Raw genomic sequence first — 27,864 nt, 5'->3', positions numbered from 1 at the left:
AGCCAGTCTTTCTTTAATTGACTATAACAAGTAAACAGATATACAGTCTTTAGATAGATTAGCTACATATTTCTGCAGCTTTCCTACCAGTTCTGATGTAAAACCATTACACAAATTTGAGGTTACTGGCTTCACWTCTACAAACTTCAGTTACTCACAAAAAAGTAGCCTCCCCCCAAATTTTGCCAGAGTAGTGACCTAACAATCCTACACAAAATTAAATAGATGTTTCAGCAATCAGAATGAATTATCAGTTTTGACAAGTTATTACCAACTTCCATGAAGAATGSATGTTTTATATTCAATGCATGAGAAGTTCACCTGGTATTTGCTATCCAAGAACCAAGTCTTTAGACCTGACTGAAATAAAACTGAGGAGAATGACTGAAATTAGTCATGTGATCATTTTCACATAACTAATTTTCACATTTCACAGCAAAATTCATCTTGATTTTGTGTCTTTTTAATGTGTCCTCTCTACCTGTTTTTCTTCCTGTAAAATAATAAATTCTTTTATGCATAAAAATACCTGAATGTCTTCTTCCAAGTAACAAAGGCTGGAGACAGAGCATTGTCTTTACTTTCTCCTTAAAGAAAAAAGCCCAGTATTTAGACAGACACCTCTTTCTTCATCAGGTTTTCCATATTTTGGAAGTAGGCAGAAAGGTACTGCAGAAGTACTAGATACCACAAAAACTTCATTACTATTACTGCTGACACTGCAGAGCAAAGATTCTYTTGTAAAGATGTAGTACCTGATACATAGTCATTATAGAAGAGTGACTACACACAAACAGATGGCAAGTGTGCCACAAAAATCTTTAACATCTCATTATGGAGAAAATAAAGTTCTATTGTACACAGTCACAGAGGAACAGTAGCAATATGTCAATCATGTTACCCATCTCATGCCGTATTTATCAAAGTGGAACAAGTTAAAATGATAACGTATACAACTTCGAACATTCAGAAACCCATGAACAAACTACATGATGGCAATTACCATGGAGATGAAGCTAGAATTTTATTGATATACACTGAAATTTGAATATAAGTCATGAAAATGGCTTGAATATAYGATTTTGCTTGACTTACATCTAAGTAGAATTAAGACTGAGGGGAAAGAGCACTTCGATTTCCCTGTCTATGCTGCAGACTTAAAAACTCATTTCTAGAGTTCTCATCGTAAGCTCCATGCCACCATGGCATACTACCTAAGCTGGYCAGGTTGAAAAACAAGATAACTCACAAATACCAAATCGCAAATATATTCATACTTCCCTGCAATAGAGGCTACATTATCACTTACAAAATAACATTTCTAAAAAGCTACCAAATTACTTTCTCATTTCTCTCATGGTTTTATCATGAAATCTTTCTTTACATAAATTCCCCCTAACTCCCTACATAGTCCTCCAACTCCCTTGCCAGTAAAGCACAGACCCTCAACCATCTGCATTTCCTGTCCTTTCCTTTGCCATATATAGGGAACCATGTATTGTTCTCCTTGACTAAAATATTCTTGCTGGCTTCTGAGTTGGAAATGAAAAATGCAGTTCACAATTCAATTTTCTCCTGTGTACTGTGTAATAACGCAAGTTAATAATCACARTCACTACAAGTACTGGTTTAATTTCACTTAGAGATTAAAAACAGTTGTGCCCCCATACTGCTGTCCAAGAGCAGCTCTCCAAAATAAAGCATTACTGTTCTGCATGCTCCTAAACATTATTTCTTAAATTTTACACTCTTCACATCTTCAAAAGGTGTTTCAAACTATCAATAAGCTACAGTGAATAAATAACAATATCTTCCCAAGGAGATTAAGCAGCTAGAAAGCAGCATATATGCTTGGAACTGGGGSGTAGAAGGGATGTGTTTTCCAGCTGATAATTACAAACATATTTTGGTTTTTAAAAACKGGTAATATTTTCTTCTACTCGGTCCTTTTTCTACCTTAGTATTAGTGCATTAGCAACATTCCATTTAGGGAAATAACATATATATTATTCAGAGCAAAGCTGTTTCAACCACTCTGCAGACACTTAGAGCTGTTCTTAAATTAACCAGGCCTATAAAAATCAGAGGACGTTCAAGGCTTAAATATAGAGAAGTTTTTCACTTAAGTTGTTAGTTTTTGTGAGCAGTCACTAGTTAACATATAGATCTTCATCTCAAATGAGTCACTAATTTCACTGCAGAAATGCTGTTGATGCATCTTCCAGTCAAATACAATGTTAACTTGCTCTTTTACCATTAGAATGAGCAATYGAACACTTCACTCCCCAATGGTTCTCTGGCTTAGGAATCATACTCTGAAATTGAAAACTGCTTATTTCAACAAAATGCACTTCACAACAAAACAGGAAAACATTTGGTTTCATTAGTCTGAAGGCACTTACAGTTAGGCCATGATAAATAAAAGGTGTGGGGTGGGTGTCAGCTTGAGGTTGACATGCAACATTCAATTACCTCACATAAACCTGATGCATCTTACTGACATACCTGAGTAAAGTCTACATCAAAGGACTCTACACATTATTTCCCTCAATCTTTAACATTTTTTCATTAGAAATTTCAGCTACTCAAAGTATTATCTGTAAACTGCTGTAAATTAAGCTAAAATAGATGTTAATTATCTACCTTATAAAAGACAGATAGATCCCCAAAGTAATTCCAACTTTCTCAATTTCAGCATAATTTGCAAGCTAATGGTTTTCCATAAATTTCAATGAAGGCAGATTACCTGTGTAGCCACTAAAGTCTTCATGCACAATAATTAGTTCCAGGTTCAGAGATTACCAAAGCCCTAAGAAGTTTTCTAATCAAAATCAAAGCAAACTGGCATCTTGTGTTCTTTATTCTCAGTCTCCCAGMAGATATGGAATAAATGTAACTAAGCAGCTGTAAACTAGCTCCATCTGTACTCTAAGATARAAAGGTAAAAGACTATTTAGGTGTGGAGGCTGGACACATTAGTGGTAATCTTGTCTACACTTGTAAATCCTGCAGAGAGCAGCCCAAAAAAACAACAATATAGGTAGCAGACAAAAGCAAGAAATAGTACAAAATACACTAAAATAAATCTATTTTAAGTTGAGAGCAGCAAACCAAATGAGACTTTTTTGAACTATGTAAGAAAAAAGAAGGAAACAGAGGTTTTCCCCAAAAGAGATTTCTCCTATGTGGCTGAAGAAAATACTCCTTATCCACTAAAAAAACATAGGTGAAATACTAAAGAAAAAGGAAAGGTGTWAACAAGCAAGACAGTATGAAATAAATCAACAGGGCACTTTTGGAGAAGAATTTCTCCTTTATCAAAAGTTATCTACTCTGCTAAATCAGGAAACAGGAGTAAATTCCACCAAAAAGTTTAGAAAAGTTTAGTCACTAATCAGGATTCTTCTACCCCTCAGATGAACCAGCAGATACAAGTTTCAGTTTGAGATACCTCTTTCTAGTATCTTGAGGTATTGACTGTTGATATAAAGCATGATGGGAATTGCTTGTTGGCATCTAGAAAACTGGTAACCTTTCCAGAATGAACTTGTACAAAARTAGCTTCCTCTAACACAAAAACTAAGTTGACTTTCAAGGTCTCAGTAACTTCTTAGCAAGCAAGAAAGYCATATAGACTGCAGTATAGTATGGAATAAAAACTGCACATCTAGTCCATACATATATTTTCCTATTTAAGGAACAAGAACAGAACTTGAATTTACATCTGTAATAGATTTTCCCAAAATCATTTATTAAAAACAAATTAACTGAAATAAGAAACATTCTCTTTTCTTCTGTATAAGCATTGTAATAAAGAAAGTTCACAGTTCTCACTCAACATCTGCAGTCAGACTAACTAGATAGCTTTTTGATATAACCTCTCCTTGTCTTCACACACAGAAAAGCACAGATGTGAACATCAGAAGAAAGAATCCATAATCAGCTTAGAACATCTACTGCAAGCMGTGAATTTCATTCAGTAATTTTGTTCCCTTCATTACATAGATGTAAGCATGTATCAATTTGTAAAATATAAATATTTACATTCAATTAACCTTTTAAATATATCCAAAGAGAAATAAGCTTCCTTGAAGATTCTCAAATAAGACTGAATTAGTACACTGAAAAGTAGTTCATACTTCACAGGTAAGTACTTCAATACACTTTTCTTCAGAAGACAATTAGTACATTAATAATTTAGTCTCTAAAATATATTTTAAAAGCATCAACCTTTTCCACTATGATGAGGTCTCCAACTTGTATGTCTGAACTCTTAACTTGCACTTTACCTTAAAAAAAAAAAAGAAGAAATGTAATCAACTTAGGTAGACATGAATAAAGAGTCACACGGACATAAATCTGAGAATGTAAGTTAAAGGTATTATCATTTTGTGAAAATAATGCAATTTATACAACATGGATCTTCGAAGAACACATTAATAAATAGTTATCATCTCTTTGACTAATTCAACAATTCAAAAAGCCTGTATTTTTGCAACATGTTGGCTAATGTAGAAGTACACAGACAAAGTATCTAGAAGAAACTTGAGTCTGACCTATAGTATTAAYGATACAGTTGTAGCATTGAAGAAAAGAAGCCTTTCATATTGAGATCGCACTTCTAATTCTGAGTAGTCAAGCTTTGTTAAGCTTACTCCCATGGAGTACTCTAACAGACATGAGTTGTTASTCACAGCCAGTTACCAGCAGGTAGTTTTACTTGGCCACAACAAGCTACTGGTGTAATTGCCACTGACTGAYGCTTATTTGCGACCATAGTGGAAAAGAGTTAGCTCCTCTCTACGGTTGGAAGACAGACCTGGAGGTTTCATAGCTCTCTAGAGCTACCCATTCAGTAACTGCTGTGAACAACTCATATTTGAAAACATATGCATCACCTAGGCATCAGTTCAAACTCTGTATGTTCTGTAGGCAGTTAAATCTTAATATTCCTATCTGATGGACTGAAAAACTGAAACAGAGAGGTTAAGCTACTGCCAAAGGTCACAAAATGAGYTATTGTTGGTCTCATGAGAAGTTAGGAATTCTAGTCCCAGGAACTTGCTAAAACTCCAAAAAAAAAATACTGCTTCCTTAAGTTAAAAGGAACAAAAAAGCACAYAGACAAACTACAAGTCATGATATACTAATACTTTCAAAAGATAACAGGTGGTAAACTCAAATTTAAGTCAGGATATAAATGCATACATATTTACACAGCCTGACAAGCTGAAACACACRCATAAAAGAGTGCTCTTCCTTATCAGAAGCACTATCATGGTTCTCATCAGCAAGTATCCGAACAGCAAGAATCAGTAGAAAACTGTCAAAACACAGTAACGTTTAAGRGTTCAAAATAAAAACCAGACTAAATGAATTAGAACAAAAGACCCACATAATTAGTAATCAATTAGCACTTAAATCAGAAGTATTATGAATAGCAGACTGTTACTGCATATTATTTGATTTCTCAAAACTGTATCAACRRCAACAACAACAAAACTAAATTAGGWTACAMATCCACAAATCCTCCATATTATAACATTCAATGAAACAGGATCAGGCAGTTGACATGAATCAGTATTACTTATGTCCAAGCTTAGTCAGACTTAGTATATGTATTTGGTTAGATTTTGATTAAATATTTTCAGAGTTTGTTTTTTAAATTGTATATTTCATGCAAACATTACAGTGGTTTTAAGTTTAATTCAGTTTTGTTATTAAGTGTATTTATATAACTGATTTTATTATATATATAAATTTTCCATGACATTAGCACTTCCAAAATGTGGAAAGCATGTCAGAGTAGAATCAGAATTTTGACTTGGTCCAACTACACAATTATTTCTGAAAGTCAGTTTTTGTTCGATAACAAATTTTCATACCAGTTCAAGTTTAGCTGCCAAACACTTAATATATAAAATACATATACACATATRTGTGTGTGTGTGTGYRYAWAMACACACACACACGCTTTATCTTCATATAGGCTCTCAACCCCACATCACCACATTTGGGAGGGTGAAAGGAATAACAGAAGAAAAAAGCTGTAGCAAGAAACACTAGCATCRCTCTATAAGAATTTCAAGATAACTATGATGGAAATTAAGTTAGCGTCCACCTCGCAATAATTTTTAATCTGAAATAAATAGCATTAAMAAACCTAAAACCTGAATCAAAGAAAGCTGAATCAATATGTTCGGTCTGCTTAACTGCACTAGCCTGTGAATTTTCTTCTAAAATTCAAGTTTTGACTAGGAATAGCATACAATGAAACAGTGCAATATTTACTTTACTTTTTAAGTCTGTTAACTATCAAAAGCATAGCATTTTGTTTTCTTTTCCATTCCTTTCCTACAGTTTCCATCATCTATCTATCTGTGATAGAGCCAGTCAACTGACCACAGTAATAATCACAGAAATTCAAGCGACAGCTGCATTAAATCTTAGATTTATGCCACCTACACAGTCATCTATGACCAGAAACATCTAGAGATACCAATGAAATGTCACTACTAACAATTTTAACCATTTAAATACTGAATTCTCCACAGTCAYCTTCAAGTGACTATAATAAGCATCAAAAGTCACTAAGTCTTAGAGGTCATGAGAAAGCAGATCGTTCATTTGTGACACCATGCAAGGTAGAGAATAAGCAAAGGCTGGTGTAAAGTGTGGAGTCTGTACAGCATCTTTACTTGTACTCAGTCCATTAATCCYGGAAATTGTGAGAGCATCACATTTCAAACCATTCACCTGTTTTCTAGGTGACTTAGTTTAACCTCAAATGAGCCTAGCACTACAAAATACCTTCATTATTACACTATAACATACTTTGTTGGAACATCCTATATATCCTCATACATGGCAGACCAATAGCTGTTTCTGGCCATAGTTTGAGAAAGTTTACAGAAGTTTTCCTCTGACATACAAGACAATTACTTCTACAATGAATGTGAATGGTAAACAAGACACATCCCATTAAAAAAAACAAACAGTAAGATGTGCCAGTAATTCAAAAAGTAGTTTAAAATTTTGAAACGTCAACAAATAACACTTTTCTTTAGTCTAGCAGAAATGAGAATCATTAGATACCATTTCAGAGGACATTAAAATAATGCAATACTGTGTCTTACAAAGACACATTTAGAGGAGGAAAAACACTGAATGTTATTCACTGCATAAATTATTTTTGCAAACTATTTTTTCTCTAAAAACATCTCAATAGCAAAACAGTCCTCACCATCTGTGTAATTACCAATAAAAAGTCCAAAGCTGTCAGAAGTGGCTGCGCATCCAGACTTTATAGTCCACCAAGGCGCAAGGCTTTTGCCTAGAGCAACATACAGAATTATGCAGAACTAGAATGCTGAAATGTGTCTTGAGTAATTCATTATACTCAGAAGATAAAAGTCTTTTGAAGTGAGTTGAAATCATTTCAAAACTAATAAATATTTCATGTGCTAACAAGTATTTTGCATAAAAATTTAAGAAATTAGGTAAACAGAATTTGAGTATGTAATAAATCAGAAAGGACTTTGTCCCCCTTCCTTTTTTTTTTTGGAAAACGAGCATCTTTAATATATGACTGCAACTCCCGAAAGAACAGTAACTTCTGAAAGCAATGTTTTGCGACTCTACTTAACTTGATATCATACAAGTTTCTTGTATAACCTTGAGTTGTCTTAAAAATTTGCACAAAGCAATAGATGTATGTCTCTTCCACAATTCATAGTTCTGATTATTATAGTTATTTTCTTCTTGATCTTTGCACTTCAAGGCAGAGTAGTGCATGGGTAAACCTAACTAGTAAAGATTCACTGGAAGCAGGGTTGCCAACTTCAGGAATAAGAAGGAAAAAAGTTAAAATTATTTTACAGCTTGATTATCCAATGGGCTTTTGGCAGCTTGACGAAAGAGGTAACACCTTCATCAGCTTGAGTTAACTGAGTGACCAGTTAAGTGCCTCCACAGAACACTGGTTGTTAGGTAACATCTAGGATCACAAGACTAAAAGCTACTCTAAAAGTATTAAAATTCCTTAGGAATCCAAACAAATAAGAAAAAAAAAAGTGCTTCCAGGWCTGCATACAGTGCTCTAAGTATTTTTGCATTACAGTTTTTGTGCTCTGCAACAGSATATGCAGATGAGCTGCTCTTAAGATGAAAAGGCAAATAAACTGATGGGATCTTTAATAGCTAGATCATGTCAATCCTACAGCAGATATCCTCCCTCCAACTTTAATCAGCCTATTGACTAAAAGCTTTATGTTAAGCTTTTGTACACCCTGTGATGCAGAAGAAATAAGCAGGCTGCTCCCCATACTTGTTTTGCAAAATTGTTTGCTAACACGTGATTACCTACAATAAAAATGAGATTTTAAATGGTATAATTAAACCAAGGATAACACCTATGAAGAATATTCATAGTGTTGGTTTTCCTACCATCTCATTTGAGCAAAGGCGACCTGCTTAACCTCTCTGTGAGTCAGTTTCTCCACCTCTACTTCAAAGAAAAGGCTGTAAAACCTACACAAGTCACAAAATCACTAGAGAAAAACAAAGATGTGACACAGGTATGAAGTGCAGTTCTGGTCTAAAAAGTGACTCTTAAGAGTAGCATTGATTTTCAGACTTTAATTAAATCAGTATCAAATTCGTTCATTCACAAGTAACAAAGACTTCTTTCTCTAAATCATTAGCTTGTAGCTTTGTATAGTAAGCCAAACGGAGTTTTTCCACTTGAAGAACACTGCCAATATTAAAAATTTGATAGGTTATAATGGAAGTTATTTATGAAAATAATTTGCTGAAGTGCAGTAGTGGATTACTTTATTTGCTCAGATAAATTTCTAAATTCTCCTCAAATCCTATAAAAGCCATGTCTAACTTTACTATAGTAAGTTCCATTCTTAGCCTCAAAATGAGGCCTTTCAGTTTCAGAATCCTTTGTTAGGGAAGATTTATTACAAAAACTGGGCAAATAGAATTTATCCTGTTCTACTCTATTTTATTTATGTGTTTATGGTAATTTAGTACTGCTTAATTTTGAGTGTTGATTAAAATAATATTTTCATTATTAAAAGTGGCTGCACCTCAAAATATTATCTCAGTCATCACAGCATAGTAATTACAATTCAGACTTCTTTTTAAACAGCAATCATGAATCTTTAGCTCTGTAGAATGTCACTGCTTCCAAAAAGACYAAGTAAGAATTTATGATGGCACTAACACACACACAAAAAAGAGAAAGTCAAAAGCAATTACACATCCAGAAGTGGATAAAAATTGACTGTCTACTTTTTGTAACCCCCCCACCCTTTTTTAATAAAGCATTTTTTAAAAAAAGTTCTCTTAAGAAGTCACTGCTCCTGCTCTCTACAGGCCAATTTCTTATATAGCTGCTGGGCCATACATATGATACACACACGCATATATATATTTTAATCTATATTCCACAGCCAGAAAATAGCAGTGTCAAGGTGACAAAAGTCAAATTTTGACAGCTTGAAAATTTCTTGAAAAAAGCTAAAAAAACAAGAATTCTCAAATACACAGAGCCTAATGAAAATATTACGAGCTAAGAAAGGAGACCAGCATTCCAAAGTTTTTATTTATATGCTGCTTAAATTCTCCGTAATTTACAGTCTCCCTAAATATACTGCCAGAACCTCCTGAGGAAACTGAGGGAAGAAATCCTGAAAACTTCCCCCTCCTTTCCAGCCTTCTAAACAAGTGAGTAAACAGGCATAAAAGGCACCAAGGTTAGCTCTTAAACAGCAAGCATTAGTCTTGGCACTCGTATCATACTGTATATACATATTTGCTTCCAGAATTAAGGATTTCACATCACTAACACTATTGCTGAATAGGGAAAGATTATACTATCTATTTCAAAGGTGTGTGTTTAGTGTCGTATGATAACAGACCTAAAAAATATGTCAGCCAGCAGACAGCATTATAGCTTTGAAGAAAAGCACTAAGTCTAGCTCTTTACAGAGTGTATTAAAGACTCTAAGGATCTTCAGGCCAGCAACGCAATTACTTGTGTTAATAACTATCCCATTTGCCAGTTTCCACAGTGGTATGTCTAAATGTTGATAAATCTACTTTATGTTGATAAGGAAGGGAAGAACAGTAGGCATATATTCCCTATACCTGCTCCCTGCTGTATGCAAATTCCAGAAAGCAATATACGTATTCATGCTGCTATAAGAAGAAATAATTAAGGAAGCTGTATAAATTCCTCCTAGCTGTTAAGTTGTGTTATCACTGATGATCATGTTTGCCATTTACWTATCTTCAACTGCTTTAGAAACTGGGATAAGATTTCAGACAGAATGCACCTCCGTTACATTAGTTTTTAAGCCATYTTCCTGGAGGGAGTAATCTAGAGCTACTCTAGGAGTTTAGTTTCTCATTAAGACTCCCAGATCTGGYGAGGTTACTCTTCCCCCACTGACTCTCAAAAGCTATTCACCAAGMTATACTAAAAAGCACAGTGAAATTTATGTTGGAATTACTGAATAAAWTTTGTACTTGGCACAATGTACATCATATACCCTAACTGCTTTAGGCATATAACTGCCTATTACTTAACTCCTTCATACCCTCTAGAATCATTAATAGTTTTAAGCCAATAAAAAAAGCCTTTAGAGTGACTTTCCAGTAGCATTGCTGCAAAATAACTGATGAGGGTAACAGTAACCTTGTGTTCTTTTGTAAGGTTATTTGTTACAGTTCAACTTGATAATAGGATACTCATCATTTTTTTTGTAATTTTTCTATGTGGCACTTGGCTCTGATCTAAAAACTTAAAATATGCTAAGCAATATAAAAGTAGAGAAGAATGCATCTTTTTTTTATCCTATGCCCATGTTTAAAGTTTATCATAATCTAATAAATTTGATTGACACTTAAAAGTGCTTCATTTCTTTTGCAAGAAACTGTCAAAGGTTACCTAAGGGTCCAAAATATTTACAATGTAGTGAGTTTCTTGTTTTCTAATTAATATCTGGAAAGAAAAACTTAAGATGTTAAAGCATTTTGTTCCCACTATGGGATCAAACAGGTCTCAAATTATGCAAAAAAATTAAAAATAATGTATCTGATACTGAAGCTGACTCACAAGCTTATTTGTGAGCCTAACTTTAAGTGCAAATAAATAACTAGACTGAAAGGCTGTAGTGAATTTTAATTGTACCATGTTTCTGAGTTTTCAGATTACCTATATACACTCAAAATACAGTTGACAACATTGTTGAGTTACTGTTCTGTATCAATTTCATAGAAGAACTGCACTTTGTAGTAGTAGGACTGAATAGCAGCTTACTTAAGTATATACAATTATATACAGATTTCCCCTTTGTACAAACAGTACCAGGTTTACAAGACTGCTTAAACAGAAAGGTTACCATGCCTTATTAGCCGAGGGAAACAAAACACTTCAGTTCAGTGTCAACTTCATTCTGAATAGTGACGTTTGAATCTATTAGCTATGTCTTTGAACTCAAAGACTGTAAGTATACGTATAAAAAAAATCAAGTGTTTTAAGGTTTTATAAAAATGTTTTTGCTAACCTCGTACTGTCAGCTTGCTATATAATTGTGAGTTCATTTCTTTGTCTCTCTTGTAACGTCGAAATTCATCAACAGCTTCCCGTACCACTGTGACCGTCAAAACAAACCCCTGTTAAAGAAAAATGATGCAGCTCAGAATTCTCAAAATGCTACATTAGAAACACACAAGTAGGAACACAATAAATAGTGAAAACATATTCAGAATGTTTATTTTTGGGGTCATTCGGATTTGTTTTCTTCAATCTCTTAAATTACCATCTTGGTTCAATCCAGAAAAGAAAAAACAAAAACCTTATCTCTGTATCATATGCAGATGTAATTTGAATATCTGTGTCTAAAAATACAATTAATGTAGATATAATCTGAAATTTAAAAGAAATTAAAACRCTTAAAATAAGCTAAAGATAGCCTTTACAGTTCTAGAAGCTTATTTTTCTATCCTACAAGAATTTCARGGCTCTACTACAAACTTCTAAAATTAGAACATGAGTTTTTGGATAAGTTTACTGCCTTTTTACCTAGCAGAGGCAGAAGTGAAAAAGTACACAGATGGAGAGTTTAACTGATTGTTTCATCTTAACCAATATGCCCCAAATACTGCCAAAAGGTCTGCACCTTTTGTGTTTTGGCTASAGCTTTCACAGGACAGTGTCAGCGCAGCTTCTGTTCGAAGTGCAGAGTTTGCTACATGCATTTAAGATGATCTCTGGCCATGAAAGATGGTAAGTTAAAAACAAGATTTCAGAACAGTTCAGGAGTAAACACATAAGAGTTCCCTTTCTCCTTCTTCTTCTAATTCTTGCTCAGATACGGTCTTCTAGCTTATTAAATTCAAGTGTTGTCCTTCATTACAGGAAAGGATAACATTTTCCAACAATAAAGGAGTCTTATTGCCATACAAGAGCCCTAAAGAAAATTCATATATAGCAATAATTCAAATACACAAAATCCTTCAACAAATAAGGCTCCAGAATATCTAGCCTCACAAACCCTCTAATCCTAATCTCACTTCTCCTTTTGTAGAAGAAAATTTAAACCACTAGAATACTTCTCTTGTAGAAATCCAACAATATTTCACAGGATCAAAGAATGGTTGAGACTGGAAGAGACCTCTGGAAATCATCTGTCCAACTCCTTGTTCCAGCAGGGTCACCTAGAGCAKGTTGCCCAGAATTACATCCAGAGTACTTCTGGATATCTCCAAGGATGGAGACTCCACAACCAATTTGCCCTCTCAGTAATGAGTCAAAGTTCAGAGTTTTCCTAAAACAGACTCCAGTTTAAAGTTTTTCTTTTTACAGAAAGAACAGCTGTTCTGCAGTTCCAGTTCAAAATCTTGAGACTTCATCTGTTAAAATCTTTATTTACTTACACAGATTTAGTTTAACTACAACATTGTTCTCCCTAGTTCTAGGTTAAAAGTACCTTTACAAATATTGTTGTTCACTGCTAGAGCATAACTCAATCCCCTAACTCACATTAGTATTATTTAAATCTAAGTTTCTGACCTTAATTTAGCTCTATGACTCAGCAGAAGTTTCTTACAGTGCTGCCATAGAACTCTATCTTCAACCACCAGAAACATGCAAGTATTTTACAAAATTGGTCAATTATATTCTGAGAAGCATTCTAGCATTGATAGGATTAACATGCTGCCTTACTCAGAATAAAAGCTTTGTAGAAATTTTATAATATCATTTCCTTTCATTTTCCCTGGACACCTTAAGGCAGTATCATTCTGAAAAGGGTATTAGCATAACGGCCAAACTACTGCCTCTATACTTTAAAGCAGTGAGGTTTTTCTCTTTTCTGGCAGCAGGATTTTATGTCATTTTCARGAGCTTTAGCAATACAAATATTTTAGCAGCATAAAAGGCACTACTAAACAGTCTGAAACATACCTGCCATTTGCATGTATCTCACTAGTCAGAAATCAAAGCATATAAAGTGACATATTAGTTTTGAGAATTTCCCCCAGAATTCACCATTCCATGTAGGACAACTCAGCTGTAGTTGAGGATGACTGCAAGGAACTATTTGAGAAACACTTCTGTTTCGATTTGACTTGATACTCTCCCAGAGAAAAGCTTAAATTGTGAAACCAAAGTTACAAGAGAATCATTCTCTTGCCTTTCTTTAACTACAAGCAGTTCTTTAGGGTGCCACTTAAAACCAAATTTGCTTCCTTTACTTCTTTCAGGTTTTGGTCTCAAAAAACCGTAAGAATTCCATTYCCTATTGTGCAAATGACACCAGTAAAATACAGCATTTCTAGAAGAAATCACTTGCTGGAAGTGCTGGATTAAAGCATCTTATCTTTTAAGTATGAAAAAATCCCCACCACTTTTAGTGTATAGTCAATTCCTGTTGTGTCTGTTTTAAGTATCTTGCTGAACAATTTCTCTTACCCTTTAAAACCCGAAGGAAAAAAAAAAATACAATTTTCTGCACAAAACTAAGTCATAACTGCTCCTTTGAGCATTACTGAGGATTTCTCAGCAGTTTACATGGTCTTCAGGAAGAAGAAAACCCACCTCCCTCAAAAACTACTTATCTGCCAAGTAACAAAAAACYCAGTGGGTCTGCCTTTAAATGTTTTGTATTGTCATCATATACATCGAGCCCTACYCAAAATCATATTAATTTTAATCTGGAGCTTAGCCATCAGTAGAAAAACTACTTAAGTGGAAACTGAGTAAATGATGAATTTAGCAAAAAGGTGATATTACTAGCAGAAAATGAGATCTTGTTGCAATTTCAAGTGAAAACCCACTACTCAAAATATCCTTGAAGACCCAGAAGTCTATACAGAACAGATTATCAAAGTTTGACAAACACAGCATTTTCTTCCTCCTCCCATCTTTTTGGAGCATAGAAAAGACAAGCTGAGACRGTAAGAAATTTCTGCCTTCTCACTGCACTAAAGTTCAGAGCTCTACACAGCAGTTCACTGAGAACAGACTGAATTCCAGACAAGGTCAACTTCCATCTTTTCTTAGTGAGTTAGTGACAAAAACCACGGAAACACTCTCTTCAAGTTTCCCGCCGTTAAACAAATGCTCTGTTTTGAAAGGGTTTTTTTTGTTTCAGCRGAAGTGAAAAGTTATCTAGAGATAAAGATATGAAGAAGAATCTCCAAGACAGCTTCCCTGTTTATCAATACTTAAAAGGATATATGCCGCAACAATTTAAACAATGAAATCAATCCAAAATATTTACTTTATTGACTTATTAATGACAACCTTTACTCAAGCCAGTGTCACTATTCCTCTTGAATACCACTGAGAATAAGTATTATTGAAAAAATAATTTTTATAAATTTAGAAATTAAAGCATCTGTTTTTCCTGAATTGCACACACTCTAGTTAATAATATTTTTCTGTTTACCAGAGGAGCCCAGTACGTGTACAGGTAGCCTATTTTCAATGCTGGTACAAACTGTGAGCAGGACACGACGAGAAAATAGAGATTCAAGAAAAACTTGAACTGTTCATATAAAACCTAAAATGAAAAAACACAAAATAGATAAATGTCTTAAAATTTGTATCAAAAGTATACATAAAATTCACTGTTTAGAATAACAGTAAGCATAAATCACTTATATGGCATAATATAATGTACAGTATCATTATATTAGAGTGTAATATGCAAAACTTGGAGTTATTTTAATGCTATACTGCTATTTGAGGAAAATCCTTTAACACAAATGCCTCTTTTTAATCTGAAAGAAAATCTGCAGAATTTGTGTATTTTTTAACAGGAGCTCTCTTTCCAAATATTACATATATATCAAGATCACAATGCAAAGATTTATTCAAATTTCAACATAAGACAAAATTCAGATATTTTTAGAAACATCTTGCAATAGTTTTATTTCCATAGTAAAGTCATCTTCATGCTTTTGGAGCCAAGTGAGCTAAAACAGTTTTCAAAGAATTTATTTTCTTTTCTTATAGTATCAATAGAAAAGCAAGTTAAGTTTATGAATATCTGCCCTTAGATCAGCTTAGACTCTTTACGCTATGTTTTCATTTTTAACGTGTAAAGCTTTTCTTCCTAAAAATAAAGCATTAAAAGTAAATCATAAAAAGTGTTTAAGTACTAGGTACTTAAATTCTGTATTTTCTGTCTTTTTTTGATAAAAATTTCATACGCTAGTCTTAACAATAATCTAAAAGAGAAAGAAATACGACCAACACCCAATGACTAGAACTTACTTATTTACAGAATAAATAGGACAGTATATCCTAGTCTGTCATTTTAACTTCTACACAGGAATGAAACCAAGTGGACTATACCACACTGGTCTATATTACTGTAAAAATACCCTAAAACTTCTATCCCTGGCGCAGCATATGCTGAAAACAGTACCTATCATATTTGTTCAACGCATTCCCCTCACATGCTCTCTCCTGGACATAGCCCAAGAGGTTTCCCCTCTTGCAAAGACTGAACAGCTCCAGCTTATCTGCCTCCTTTCTGAAGCCCTGTGCCTCTCGAAGGGAGCAAGGCTACCACCAGCTCAGATTCACTGTTTTAAGAACAACGCAGAGGAGCTATTTTGAAGGAGTGTAACTGTTTCATCTTCAAGAATCAACTCTGAATCAGATGAAAAAAAAGTGAACATCTTCAAAAAGATCCTGTGAGTAACAGTAGGCAGCATTGCTCTTTTTCCCCAAACGGCTGTCACGTGGAACTCCCAGGAATAAGGTTGGATTCTTTGGTGCCCAGACTAAGACAAACTTTTTACAAAAGCAATTGCAGCTTAAGCTTTTAGAATGTTTAAACTACCAAAAAAACCTTAATAACTGTATTAAATGGACTACTGAAGCAATTCAGAAGGCAGACAGGCTTAGTGCTTAATACTGGATTTAGAGAAATCCTTTCTGGAATAAATACTGATTTATAGGATATGTCCGTTAATGAATAAGAGATGGTCTAACCTAAGTTAAGTGAACATAAAGTATCTTTAACAGATCAGTCGCCCCATATTCTGAACAAGTGACAGAAGCCTCTGACAGTTTACTAGACAGATGACCATTTTTTTTCCAGTAATTACAGGCACTATTTTGGAAAGTGCATCTTCTTAACATTGCTTTTGTCACATTTAAAAAGCTAAGACCATTCTTCACTGTAAAGAATTTCAAATCCTAAAAAACTTGAAGTATATCCTCTTTAGTAGGTCAGTGTAACTTAACATCTCTACAAGGAGGACTGGAAGTGGCCTCTGAACTTAAAACATTGTTGCAAAACTGAGTCTTCACTATCTGAGACAGATGATAATTCTTCCAAGGCTAAAAAAATCAAAACAGTCAAGAAAGCCACATTCAAGGACTGTCCCATCTTTTAGTCTTACAATTCAGTTGATATCACAGTGGATTCCACATGAAATTCCAAGTTACGTGATTCTATTTTGTTGCTCTTGTCTACTCAAYATGATTACTTAATCATGTGAAAACATAAAAAACATTCAGGAAAATTAGTTTCAAAGTGCCTTCATAGCAGGCATAGTGTTAWTAGTTCCCTGTGAGAGTGTTGTTTCTATCGTTCAGCAACAGGCCATTTAAACAATCTCAAAAGTCAGAAGAATTTTTCAAAAGCTTAGAWTTTTTTCACTATTGATACACCTGCAAAACCTAACATTTTTTAGATATCAGAAAAGTGAAATGCAAAGTTCTAGGGAAAGATGGAACATTACTCCAAAATCAAACTAATTCAGCTTGAACTTGTACCTTCTGATAATACTGTTGCACTTCATAAACCCACTTCTAGCAGTAGGTTTAATTGCTTTAAAAGATGTAATATTTCAGGTCAAAGAAAAGACTACAGAGTACTTAGAGGTGCACACCTATAAGACAGCTTGGAGAGGACAGGGGTAAAAAGCACTTTTCTACAAGTCTTCCAAAGCTTGGTAGACCACAGGCAGTTCATTCGTTACAAAGCTGAACACTTCAGTCTAGTTAAGGAAATTGAAAAAGACTCCAGTACAGAAAACTGATCAAACAACAAAAAACACCCCCCAAAACCTACATGCATGCACATGTACACACACGCGCAGAGCAYTGCTTTAAAGTTGAGAAGTATCTTAAACTGCTCAAGAGAGGAGAGTAYGGAAATCAACACTAAATTTCTAACCACTTGCAAGTCCTATTAAGATGAAGATCAAATAGTAAACTGAAATCGAGTAAATTAAAGGCAGAAGCARTATATATTTTATGTAGTTGTAAGGAAATCAGATTACATTTTGAAAATATTACTGTTCTTTTAGCCAGTAAGTAGATTCTTACTGGCTCTTAATATCCTCTTAGGCTTCTCCTTCAGTGCAGAAATCAGTGGATATTGCCCACTGACCGAAGTGTTAAAAAACAAAACGAAAAAAACCCAACTACACACACCAACTCTAAACACTAGACAAATCTTCATGTTATGAAGATTTCAATCAGGGTAACTCACTGGGGTCAACATTTACCACTTAGGTACATCTATAGTTTGGAATCAATACAATTAAGTCCCTAGATATGCAGCACCTTCAATCAACGAAATGTGCTAATTTTACATCTAAAATTTAAAGTTGGAAGCATTTATTTTCAGCAACTGATTGGTTCCTCTCTCYGTGCTTTAGGTTTAGGATGCCACTTTATTTTACAGTTAAAAATAACTTTCCAGATGCTATCATCAGAAAAAAAAAAAATCTAATTCTGCCTATGAAGTTATAACAAGGTTTTCAGAAGACACTAAAACCGAACAAACATTCTCTTTCAACAGCTAACTGCAACCTATTGCTGCTCCTTACAGGAAATACAAATCTGGATTAGGATTTGTAGTCACAGTAATCGATGGCTTACTATATTCTTAATGAATTTTGTGACCTTTAGGAAAGTATATGCAGCTTAACCAATTTCAGTGTGTTTAATAATTTAAACTTCAGAAGAAAACATTTGCTTGGTTCAATACAGATGAGAATATTTTATCTGCCTGTGATAAGCAACATTTTATTTCTTTGACAGAAGATCAGTTCTCATTATCAAGCCATTAATTTCTGTGTTTTAATAAAGACACGTATTAGAAAGCATCTGCCAGTCATTGGACCAAAGGGGCCAGAGGGATAGAATCAATACACTTGTAAACCTGCATGATCACTTAAACAGAAAAATTAAGACAAAGCATATTGAAGAAATTCAAATGTAGAAGACATTCAGTTTTCACAGGAGGACACGGAACGCATGAAAGGTATTACTCAAAGTATGAGTAAAAGTTTAACAGCAGAATTTGTAATATCATTGCAGTGTACATTTAAGTTTCAATTTAATCACTGAAGCTTCAACAGCTCTTTTAAGAAGAGTTATAAAGTAAAAATGGAGAAACTTGAACTRAACAAAATAATTACAGTATTTATTTCTTATATAGATTATGAGCAGCATGGGCAAAAAAAAAATGAAATCAACTGTTAAGTCACAGTATGGCTTCCTTGAAAAAAAACAGTAAGAATCAAGAAGTGASAAGAATACCCCTACAACAACAAACTCTCATCTGAAGAATTGTGTTCAACACCAAAAAGAGTTCACTAYTTTTAAAACTGCAATAAGAAATACAGCTCTGAAGACTAATAGATAACTAAATTAGTCCTTACTAGTCTCCATATAAATTAAACAAATTTTCCTCCCACCATTCACACTCATACAGGATATTTAAGAATACATCATTTATTATGCTTGTGATGGCAGTATGAGAAAATATCTGTGTAAGAGCATCAGTTTTTGGCTATTTATTTCTCATTTAAAAAAAAAATACTTTATGGCATTTTCATGACCGATTGTGTAGAAATGATTCTTTTTCAAAACTGATTATAAATTTCCAGTAATGAGCAGAAAAGTGCAGGGAAACACATATCTCTAATTTCTAAAGTTTCACTGAATTACAAACACTCACTGAAGTCATTAAAAACTACACTTCTCCAGCAAGCACTTCTTTGAAAATACAATAATTTAGAGGAAAAAAAGAAAAAAAAAGCAGTCTTGCTCTTAGATAACTATAAACTTTAATTAAAGGACATCAAGATAAATACAGAAAAATAAGAAACCTGAAGTCTTAAAATTATCTTTTTGTAGAATTGCCAGAAAAAAAAATAGTAAAGAACATAGTCAGCCCAACACCAAGATAGTAGCCTTACCCCAGGTATAAAGGTAAAGATGTTGTATTTTTGATTTTTTATGGCATTTTTGGGATATTTTTCTTCACACTTTTCAGGACACCCAAGCCACACTGTGCGAGCCTTCAGCTCTTTCTTTCTTCGGCAAATGTTTATGAGCCAATCAGAGCAACTGAAAAGAAAAATAATTGCTTACTTAAAAATTTACTAAACATGATTATTATTTTCAATCCTGAAAGCCTAAAGGCAAATATCTAAGAAGAATAGTCTTCAAGGTTTTTGCTGCATCTGTATTAGCAAGTACARTGTTGACTGTTGTACTATTTAGTGCAAGTATCTAATACTCCTAACACACTCAGACATATATTTTTATTTATACATACACACATATATATAAATATAAATATATATATATATATATATGCACATTATTTACAGAAAATCCTAGTAAAATAATGACAAGCCTCAATACACTTAACTAGAATTTACTGGGCCTGTGAGAGAGTAAATACTAACCTGCATTAGCAGTAACTAACTTCTACTGTCAGGTAATTAACACATGCATCATACCTTACTGTCTTTGGCTTAATTCTTAACCTTAGCTTAATTTGAGTATCAGTAATACAACAATATAAACAGGAAATAAGTGTTCTGTTAGATGAAGTCTATGAAAATTGCTACAGTTTTGAATAGACTACAGCTCTCACATAATTAGTACATCCTAGTTTCTTCCATAAGGCTGTCTGTAGCCAGTATTATAGGGAAATATACCTAATGCTACATTAAGGTTTTTTCCCTCCTCAAGAAAAAAAAATGCAGTTTACAAACAGACCACACAGTGCTTGGCAAGGATGAACTTCAGCTCACATAAGARCAAAGATGCAAGTACCCTTGCCTAATCAGCTTACTAATAATGCTGAAGGAGGTTTAAACTATGAGCAATGAGATGGACAGAAATTGCCCACAGACACCTTTAACAACAATTTGGACAAAAGACATARAAACTATGGGATGAAATTAAAACATAGGAGGGAGCAAAAGCCTTGYAAATGGAATAAATCCACTGAAATTCAATAGACCACTTATTTATGATAGTGCACCAAGGGGGGGGGGAACATAGATAAGACTCAAATCATATGGCACAATCAACCTAAGACTTGGGGTTAGCCACAGGACCAGATTATTAATCTAGATGAGTACAGGTGGTTTGTAAAGAACTGGTTTCATAGGCAGAAAAGGAAGTACATTTGCTACATACTATATACACTTGTTCCTCAACCCTCCATGTTAAAGGAGTAAGTCTCTGAATTTTTAATACTGAGTGGAGGGGGCTTAACCATGCTAGAAGTCTATTCCAGACCAGTGGACACAGCGACTGAGTGGACAGGCTTTTTGTGAACATCTACCACAGTCAAAGCGGAGAACGAGGTGGATTTCAACTACAAAGGCAAGTGAAAAGAAGAAGTGACATCTTTAATGAGGTTTTTGAATACATTGGTAATGTTTTTGAGGCAGAAGGAAGAAAAGCCACTAGAAAGTTTTTCTAGACTGTATGCAAACCAACAGGAAGGAGTTTGCCAAGAACAGAGAAGGAGAAAGTTACAACCTAGCCACCTCAAAATTGTTTCCTGAAAGAATTCAATCATCAACCTATTCGTACACACCCGAAATAAAACAAAGTCAGAGCCAACACTTATATGTCAAGAGCAACCTGTAAAACAAAACTAATTTTCTTTTGGCAGAAGTAGAAACTGCCAGTGAGTAAATGTCCTGTATTTACTTTTATGAAGCTTAAATATCAGAAGACAGTTCTCAAGTACGGAAGCATGCTCTTGAAATAGCCATATTTACCAAGTAGTTTGTTATAAAACCAAAAGAATTCAGTGAAGTTCTCCAAAGCTTTATCTAGAATTATTTAACATTTTCCATTATTTACTATGTAACTGACTACAGAATATATTTATTACATTTTTCAGACAACATAAAACTAGAAGAGACAGAGTACATACAAAGAAGAAAGAATTCAAAGTTGTCTTGGCAAATCAGAAAAAGTTTCCAGAAAAAACAGGATACGGCTGAACAGGTAAAAGACTAAGGTAGTACATTCACACGGAAATTATGCAGATACTGAACTGGAAATAACTTATTAATTGGTCACTCATAAGGGATGCAGCCATTGTATGATAATGCAGGTGCAAAAAAAGCCAAGTATCTAGGCAGTGCCTACAGGAATACTGTGGATAAGACTCATGAAAGTATTCCTTTTCCTCCAGTCAGTGCCAGCAGATCTTAGCTGGCTTACTACACCACAGTTCAGACAGACCTATTGGAGGAAAAACACAAGAGAGCAACAAAACAATTGCAGGTCTAGAAAATACAGCATGCACGCCTCCTAGATATATTGAAAGAATAGGAGCTGTTCAGAGAAGGTTGAGGGAAAACCTAATGACTTCAAGCATGCAAAAAAATAGCAAGGGATAATTATTCTCTAGGTCCACAGTGATTAATTAATGAAGGACTTAAACTGTAGCAAATAACTAAATAGAGAACAGACATTAGGTAAATCCTTGTAATGGCAAGGGTAGTGAAGTACTGGAATGGAATCTGCAGGTCTCCAAGACATGGAGGTGTAATCCATTCCGCGKAGGCAAATAATTGACTGGACGACCTCCTAAAGTCCTCTCCTATGCTGCTTTTCCTCAGCTACTGTATAACAGYGCACACAACTAAGCACTGAAGGAAGGCTGATACTTAGCTTATATCATTACAGTCCCACCTAAAACATTCTCACCTGCAGCCTATGTTATCACAGGCCTATTTACAAAACTAATTTTTAGCTTCATTTGTTTGTTGACAAAGTTGCAGGCCCTTCTTAAAATGCAATTCAAGAGATATGCAAAAGTAAAAATTACAGGATCAAGCAATATACATATACACTGCTCTGGAAGTGGCTCTATGCAATACTCTCCAATTTACACTTAAAACAGTTTAATTTTAAGTACTAGATTCTTAAGAATTCCTCCCTGAAACTCTCACTAYAGGACAGAAACCAGTTTGTCTCAATTCTATGTGAAAACACATTTTGATTTTTAGAGCTGAGAATTTGTTATGAACATAGGCCCATTCAAACCTTCCTCCCCTCAATTTTAAATAGCGACATAGAATCATTCTTCTTTAAAAATCAAAACCAGCATTAGTTGAACATTCAAAATGTGGTCATGTTACTTATACACAAGAAGTTAGAAAAGAATCACACAAATATCTTGAGCATGACACAAATCTGTCTTTAAAGCAGTATGAATAGCACTGGTTTTACATGTCATAGTACCACAACCAGTTTACTGGCAGTGACCCTATCCTGCTGCTGCTGAAAGGGGTAGTCTCATCCTCCTGCCATAATGAAGATGTGAGTTCTTGCCCCCTCCCGTTGTGCTGACACAAGTATGTGTGCACCTGCACAAGTAAACCATGCCAACAAGTTGATCTAGCTGGAAAATGGCCCAGAATAAAAAGGAGTCTATTTTTAGTCAGATCCAAACTCCAATCTGGTTTATCATGCAACTACAAAAATAACCGCAAAAGCACAGGATATGTGCTTGCAGCAGGCGGTGAAACCATTCCATTCAGTGGCAGCTTAGATTTACACTTGATCAAACTGCTCATGGAATTAAAGCTTTAAACAGATTAGTTTCCTAGGCAGGGAGAACACACAATACAAATGGAAGGAACAGCTTAATTGCGTAGTAAGAAGTGACAACAGTTATACTTTATCTGATAAAATGCAGAAAAAAAATTCAGGGAAAATAATTATTTGTGAGAAACTGGACAAGCACGATACCTAAGCCTGAAGGCAGAAGTTTCCTAATCGTCTTTGAAATCTTACATCACTTAAATAATTTTTTTTATTCAAACTGTAAAAGGACCAAACATTGAACTAGGCACAATATCTTTTGCAGAATAATTTCCTCAGACACTGAGAACTTTTCTATTGCTAACATTAAATATTTGACTTAATTTGATAATTGACTGAATTAGAAATTCAGCTACCGAATTACCACCTCMCTTGTAAGAAAGTTTTCCCTTCTTGAAACTATTTTTTCCTCTTACAGATTGACAGAGCAGCTGAAACATGCCACCATGACCATCAGTTTAGCAAACGCCAAGAAGTACAGACATGGGAATGCTATCTGACTGGGAAATAACCAAGATACCTTTGATTAAAAGGATTGACTGACAGATACGACAACACCTTAAGCTCTCAGATGCAAGAAAAATCTCAGATGATGGAAGTAATTATGGGCAATTATGGATACTCAAAAATCAATTTTGTAACAGTTCAGATTGGTTTTACTACCTTAGAGTCAAAAATCAGTTAGTGCCTATCATTTACAGCTTCAGCAGGAATTGCTATTCTATCACAAGAATAAGAGATGGACGTGCTACCCTCACAATCCCAAACAATTTACATTAATTCAGATTTCTAAGAATAGTGAAGTCTGATATTTTTGAAACTCAGATTATTAAAATCCAATATGCGCTTAATCTGTTTGCACATTTACATCCCACAGTACCGAAAATACTTTTGTGCAAGGATGTTGATCCTTTGATAGGCTTTTCAGATCCTCTAAATCTGCCTGTGAAAAATAACAGGAGAGAAATCAGAATAGTATTCTCTGGACTGAAAACAAAAACCTAAGAAACTTAATGTAAAATGCATAATGGTCAAGGTATTCTTAAAATATTCCCGAAATCTTTACTGTAAGACTATACCTTACATTATGGATTCATCAGTTAGAAAAACCTAATTAAAAATCTCATTTTTTAATGTATTTAAACATTTATTTCAAAAGCCTTTGCCTAGAAGATTCAACATATGCACAGAAATTTTTCTTTTAAACTAGCTGTAAGCTATGCTGCCTATATCAATGTAACACAGTATAAATATGAAGAAATGAACTAACAGGTAATGGAATTTTAGCTATAGCTATTGATTATGTTTTGATTACGTTTTTACAAATCTGCTTCCTAACAAACTTTTTTTTTTTGTTTGAAGGAACAAAACATTTTCTTCATATTGGTAACTGATGCTATATTCAAAAAAAAAAAGAGCTGTAATTGTTAAATAAGGATCCTTARCTTTTCCCACAAACAGAGCATATCTCTCCAAGTCAAAAGCTAATGTAAAAGTCTCAACTGACTCCACAGCTCTAATAAGGGATTTTTTTCCCTTTTCTTTTYATTACTTTATCCTACAAGCTTAACTGTCAGAATCTTTCACAAAAGAGCATTTTCATCAGAAAGGAAAGATAATATAAAAGCTCTACATTGTCTGCAAGGGTCAGCCATTCCTTATTAGGTTTTAAGTAGCAGAAACTAGTTCTGCAAAGAAAACATACTGTAATTATTGTACTCAACAGGTAGCTTCAGTAATCAGGCCAAAAGCAACACAGYAGTCATGTCATTCTTAAAAGATCAGCATTTTCCCATGCTTCTGCATAACAAATGCGTTGCAGATTAATTGAAAGCGTACAGGCCATCTTAAAGCCCAAATTAATCCGAGCATTTGATATCCCCTTCACTTCATATGGAAATGCCATTCAATGGCACCATTTTCATAGGGACAAAGTGTTTTTTGATAACAAGTGGAATGTAAATCTCATGAGAAAGAAATCAATCCAGCCCAAAGAACTCCAGAGTATTGATCTATGTGCATTATAATTTCACAAGCTTGAAGAGAATTTGTAAGTTAAAGGGGAAATGATTATAGCCACAAAACAGCTGCTGTGTCACAAAGTTTTCTTTTAGCCATGCTATGAAAGCAAGAAATAAGTAGTTTCTGGATGTTAAAAGTTACATTGGCTGAATTAAATCATAGTTAAATCAAATGTCATTGTTTTTTGAACTGAAGATTTTTTTCCTACAAATGCAAAAAACATTGTTTAAAAGATTGCAGATTGACCAGAGTCGTGTACACTTTATTAGTAAATGACAGTCTAGTTGTCTAGGCAAAGTTCCATAAAGGATTTCACTGTACAAAACCAATGTTAACATATGTTTAACTTCCATACTTATTTCTGCCAAAAGGGTGAAATTTTGAATTGAACAAGAACAGTTTATGATAATCTAGCAATAATACAGTAACAAAAACAACAGAATATATAATTCTAAGGCTCCAAAGTAAGAGAGGGAAAACCTCCTCTCATGTTGACAAAAATGATATTAGTTCCAAAAATATAGGCCTGAAAATCAAATTAACAGGTTTAAGGTTTTTCTTTTGATTTTTGTTTGCCTGTAGCAAATRAAGTGATTTTGGACTACAGCACAAGACTTCAATGAGAATCCAAAAGAAATTAGGGGTGCCCCTTGAGCTTAGCACTATAGAAATTCATAGTCTTTTTCTGCACTCATCTCTCCGTCACAACTCTGACAAACTTACTGTTCGATTTAAGGCGGAAAAGGAAATTCTGGATGTGGAAATTCAAATTCCAATCTCACCAGATTTCAGATRTGAAATACTAATTTACCTAGAAGTGAGGTAAAATATTAATTCCTGTTGAATTAAACAAATTCCAGACTACAATGACATATCTAGTATTCTATTATACTTTAAAGAATGCAAATGCGGCTTGCTTTCCAAAGATAAGTAAACTTCAGCTCTTTGTGGTGTGTGTATAAGCAGATAATCTACCATCAGCAAACATGATTTTCATGTTTTCCTCACATGTAGCTGTCCGTTTCAAATGTGAAGGCATTAAGACCCAATTTTCTGATATCCTACACTGGAAAAAAAATATGTAACTTATTCCACTACACAGTGTAAGTAATAACTGCATATCTGGCAACACAGTAGCCTCCAGGTTACCTGTATGGTATTCTGCATGATCCTAGGCAACTTTATAAACGACAAGAAGTAGGCGCTTCAAACTCAAGCATTCAGTGTGCTCCAATAACCCTTCACAAAAGTTTTATTATAAGAAACCACCACAAAGAAGAACTATTAACACTCAATGCACATCCTTGACTACCAGCTAATTTTCCCCAGCTTAGCTGACTCAATTTCTACCTCTATCCAGCATGTTAAAGTCCTAGCAAAATTTAAGGCTTCTGATAGGGTCTGGTCTCCATCTCTTTTTAAGTTTCTGTTATTTCATAAAAAATTTAAAATTATCAGTTACCATCCTCTATAATAGAGAACACTAACATGATTAAAATGCTTCTATGTATAGATACACAAGACTGAACAGAATTCTTAATCTCCTAGAATCCGGTTGAGAAAACTAGTGAGGCAGAAATCACACTACTCTGCTTCTTCCTTAGGGCTTTTCTTCTACACATCTACATTAGCAATAAGACTATACAAAAAAGATAGCAAATAACTCATCCACAATGCACCATCCTTGCTCTTCTCATTCTCAAAAATCTAAACATAAGTACGGCTCTACTATTTAATTATTATTATTATTAAGCTTGAAGGTTTCACGGCTTGTCTTCCACTTAAAGCTTAGAAGCATCCATCAAGGCTAAAGAGCAGTCAAGAACATGGAATTTTGCAACTCTCATCACCAATGACAATTTCCTATGAACTTTTCTCCTACAGTTATTAACCAAGTCCAAAAGAAATTCTTCTTGTAATTGCCTCGTCTTGCCTGAACACTGTACATTTTTTCAGTCCCTCAGTCAGGGCAACAACAAGGTGCCTACTTTACTAGTCTGTTTTCATGAAAATTACAGGAATGTAATTGAAATACTTATTCTTCAGTAAGGTTTGCTTAAATCACTAAAAAAAATAATGGGTGCRTAAAGACCAAGAATGAGCATCATTGTGAGCCTCATTTCCTTTGAGAGCCAAATGTTAAAATGCATGATACAATTACAGATGGAATAGCTATATTCAGCATGTTTCAAAACAGTTACCTAAAAATCAGGTCTCATGACTGAAATCCTGTAAAACATTAGATGCATGAGGACTGCTCATACAGAAGTTAGAGCTACACAACCTGTGTGTGTTTTTCCACAGTAACTTAGACTAATTTTAGGTAAGTCCGGATCTTTGAGTGTTTGAAAGGTTTTAAGACTTTTCCCCAAAAAATTTAACAAAACAACCTCTTAACATACTTGCATTTAAAAAACTAGTCG

General features: G+C 34.3%; 1 protein-coding gene across 11 annotated transcripts in view; it reads right to left on the bottom strand.

Moving 5' to 3' along the window:
* Positions 1-27,864, bottom strand: part of ATP9B (ATPase phospholipid transporting 9B) — a 174,998-nt gene that overhangs the window by 130,662 nt on the left and 16,472 nt on the right. For 7 of the 11 annotated variants that reach the window (XM_085309983.1, XM_085309984.1, XM_085309987.1 and 4 more), the window contains exons 3-6: positions 19,750-19,900; positions 14,967-15,080; positions 11,580-11,688; positions 4,231-4,289 (exon numbers count right to left, since the gene is read on the bottom strand). The exons of 1 other annotated variant lie outside the window; for it this stretch is intronic. In XM_085309983.1, coding sequence (XP_085166109.1) covers positions 4,231-4,289; positions 11,580-11,688; positions 14,967-15,080; positions 19,750-19,900 — 433 coding nt within the window. Of the gene's footprint in view, positions 1-4,230; positions 4,290-7,243; positions 7,313-11,579; positions 11,689-14,966; positions 15,081-19,749; positions 19,901-27,864 lie in introns of those variants that run through there. 3 more of the 11 variants (XM_085309992.1, XM_085309993.1, XM_085309988.1) reach the window with 3 other exon arrangements.

This window comes from Rhea americana, unplaced genomic scaffold, assembly GCF_003343005.1.
Source record: "Rhea americana isolate MKP2758 unplaced genomic scaffold, rheAme1 scaffold_31, whole genome shotgun sequence".
NCBI lineage: Eukaryota > Metazoa > Chordata > Aves > Rheiformes > Rheidae > Rhea > Rhea americana.
This window is presented reverse-complemented; position numbering and strand designations above follow the sequence as displayed.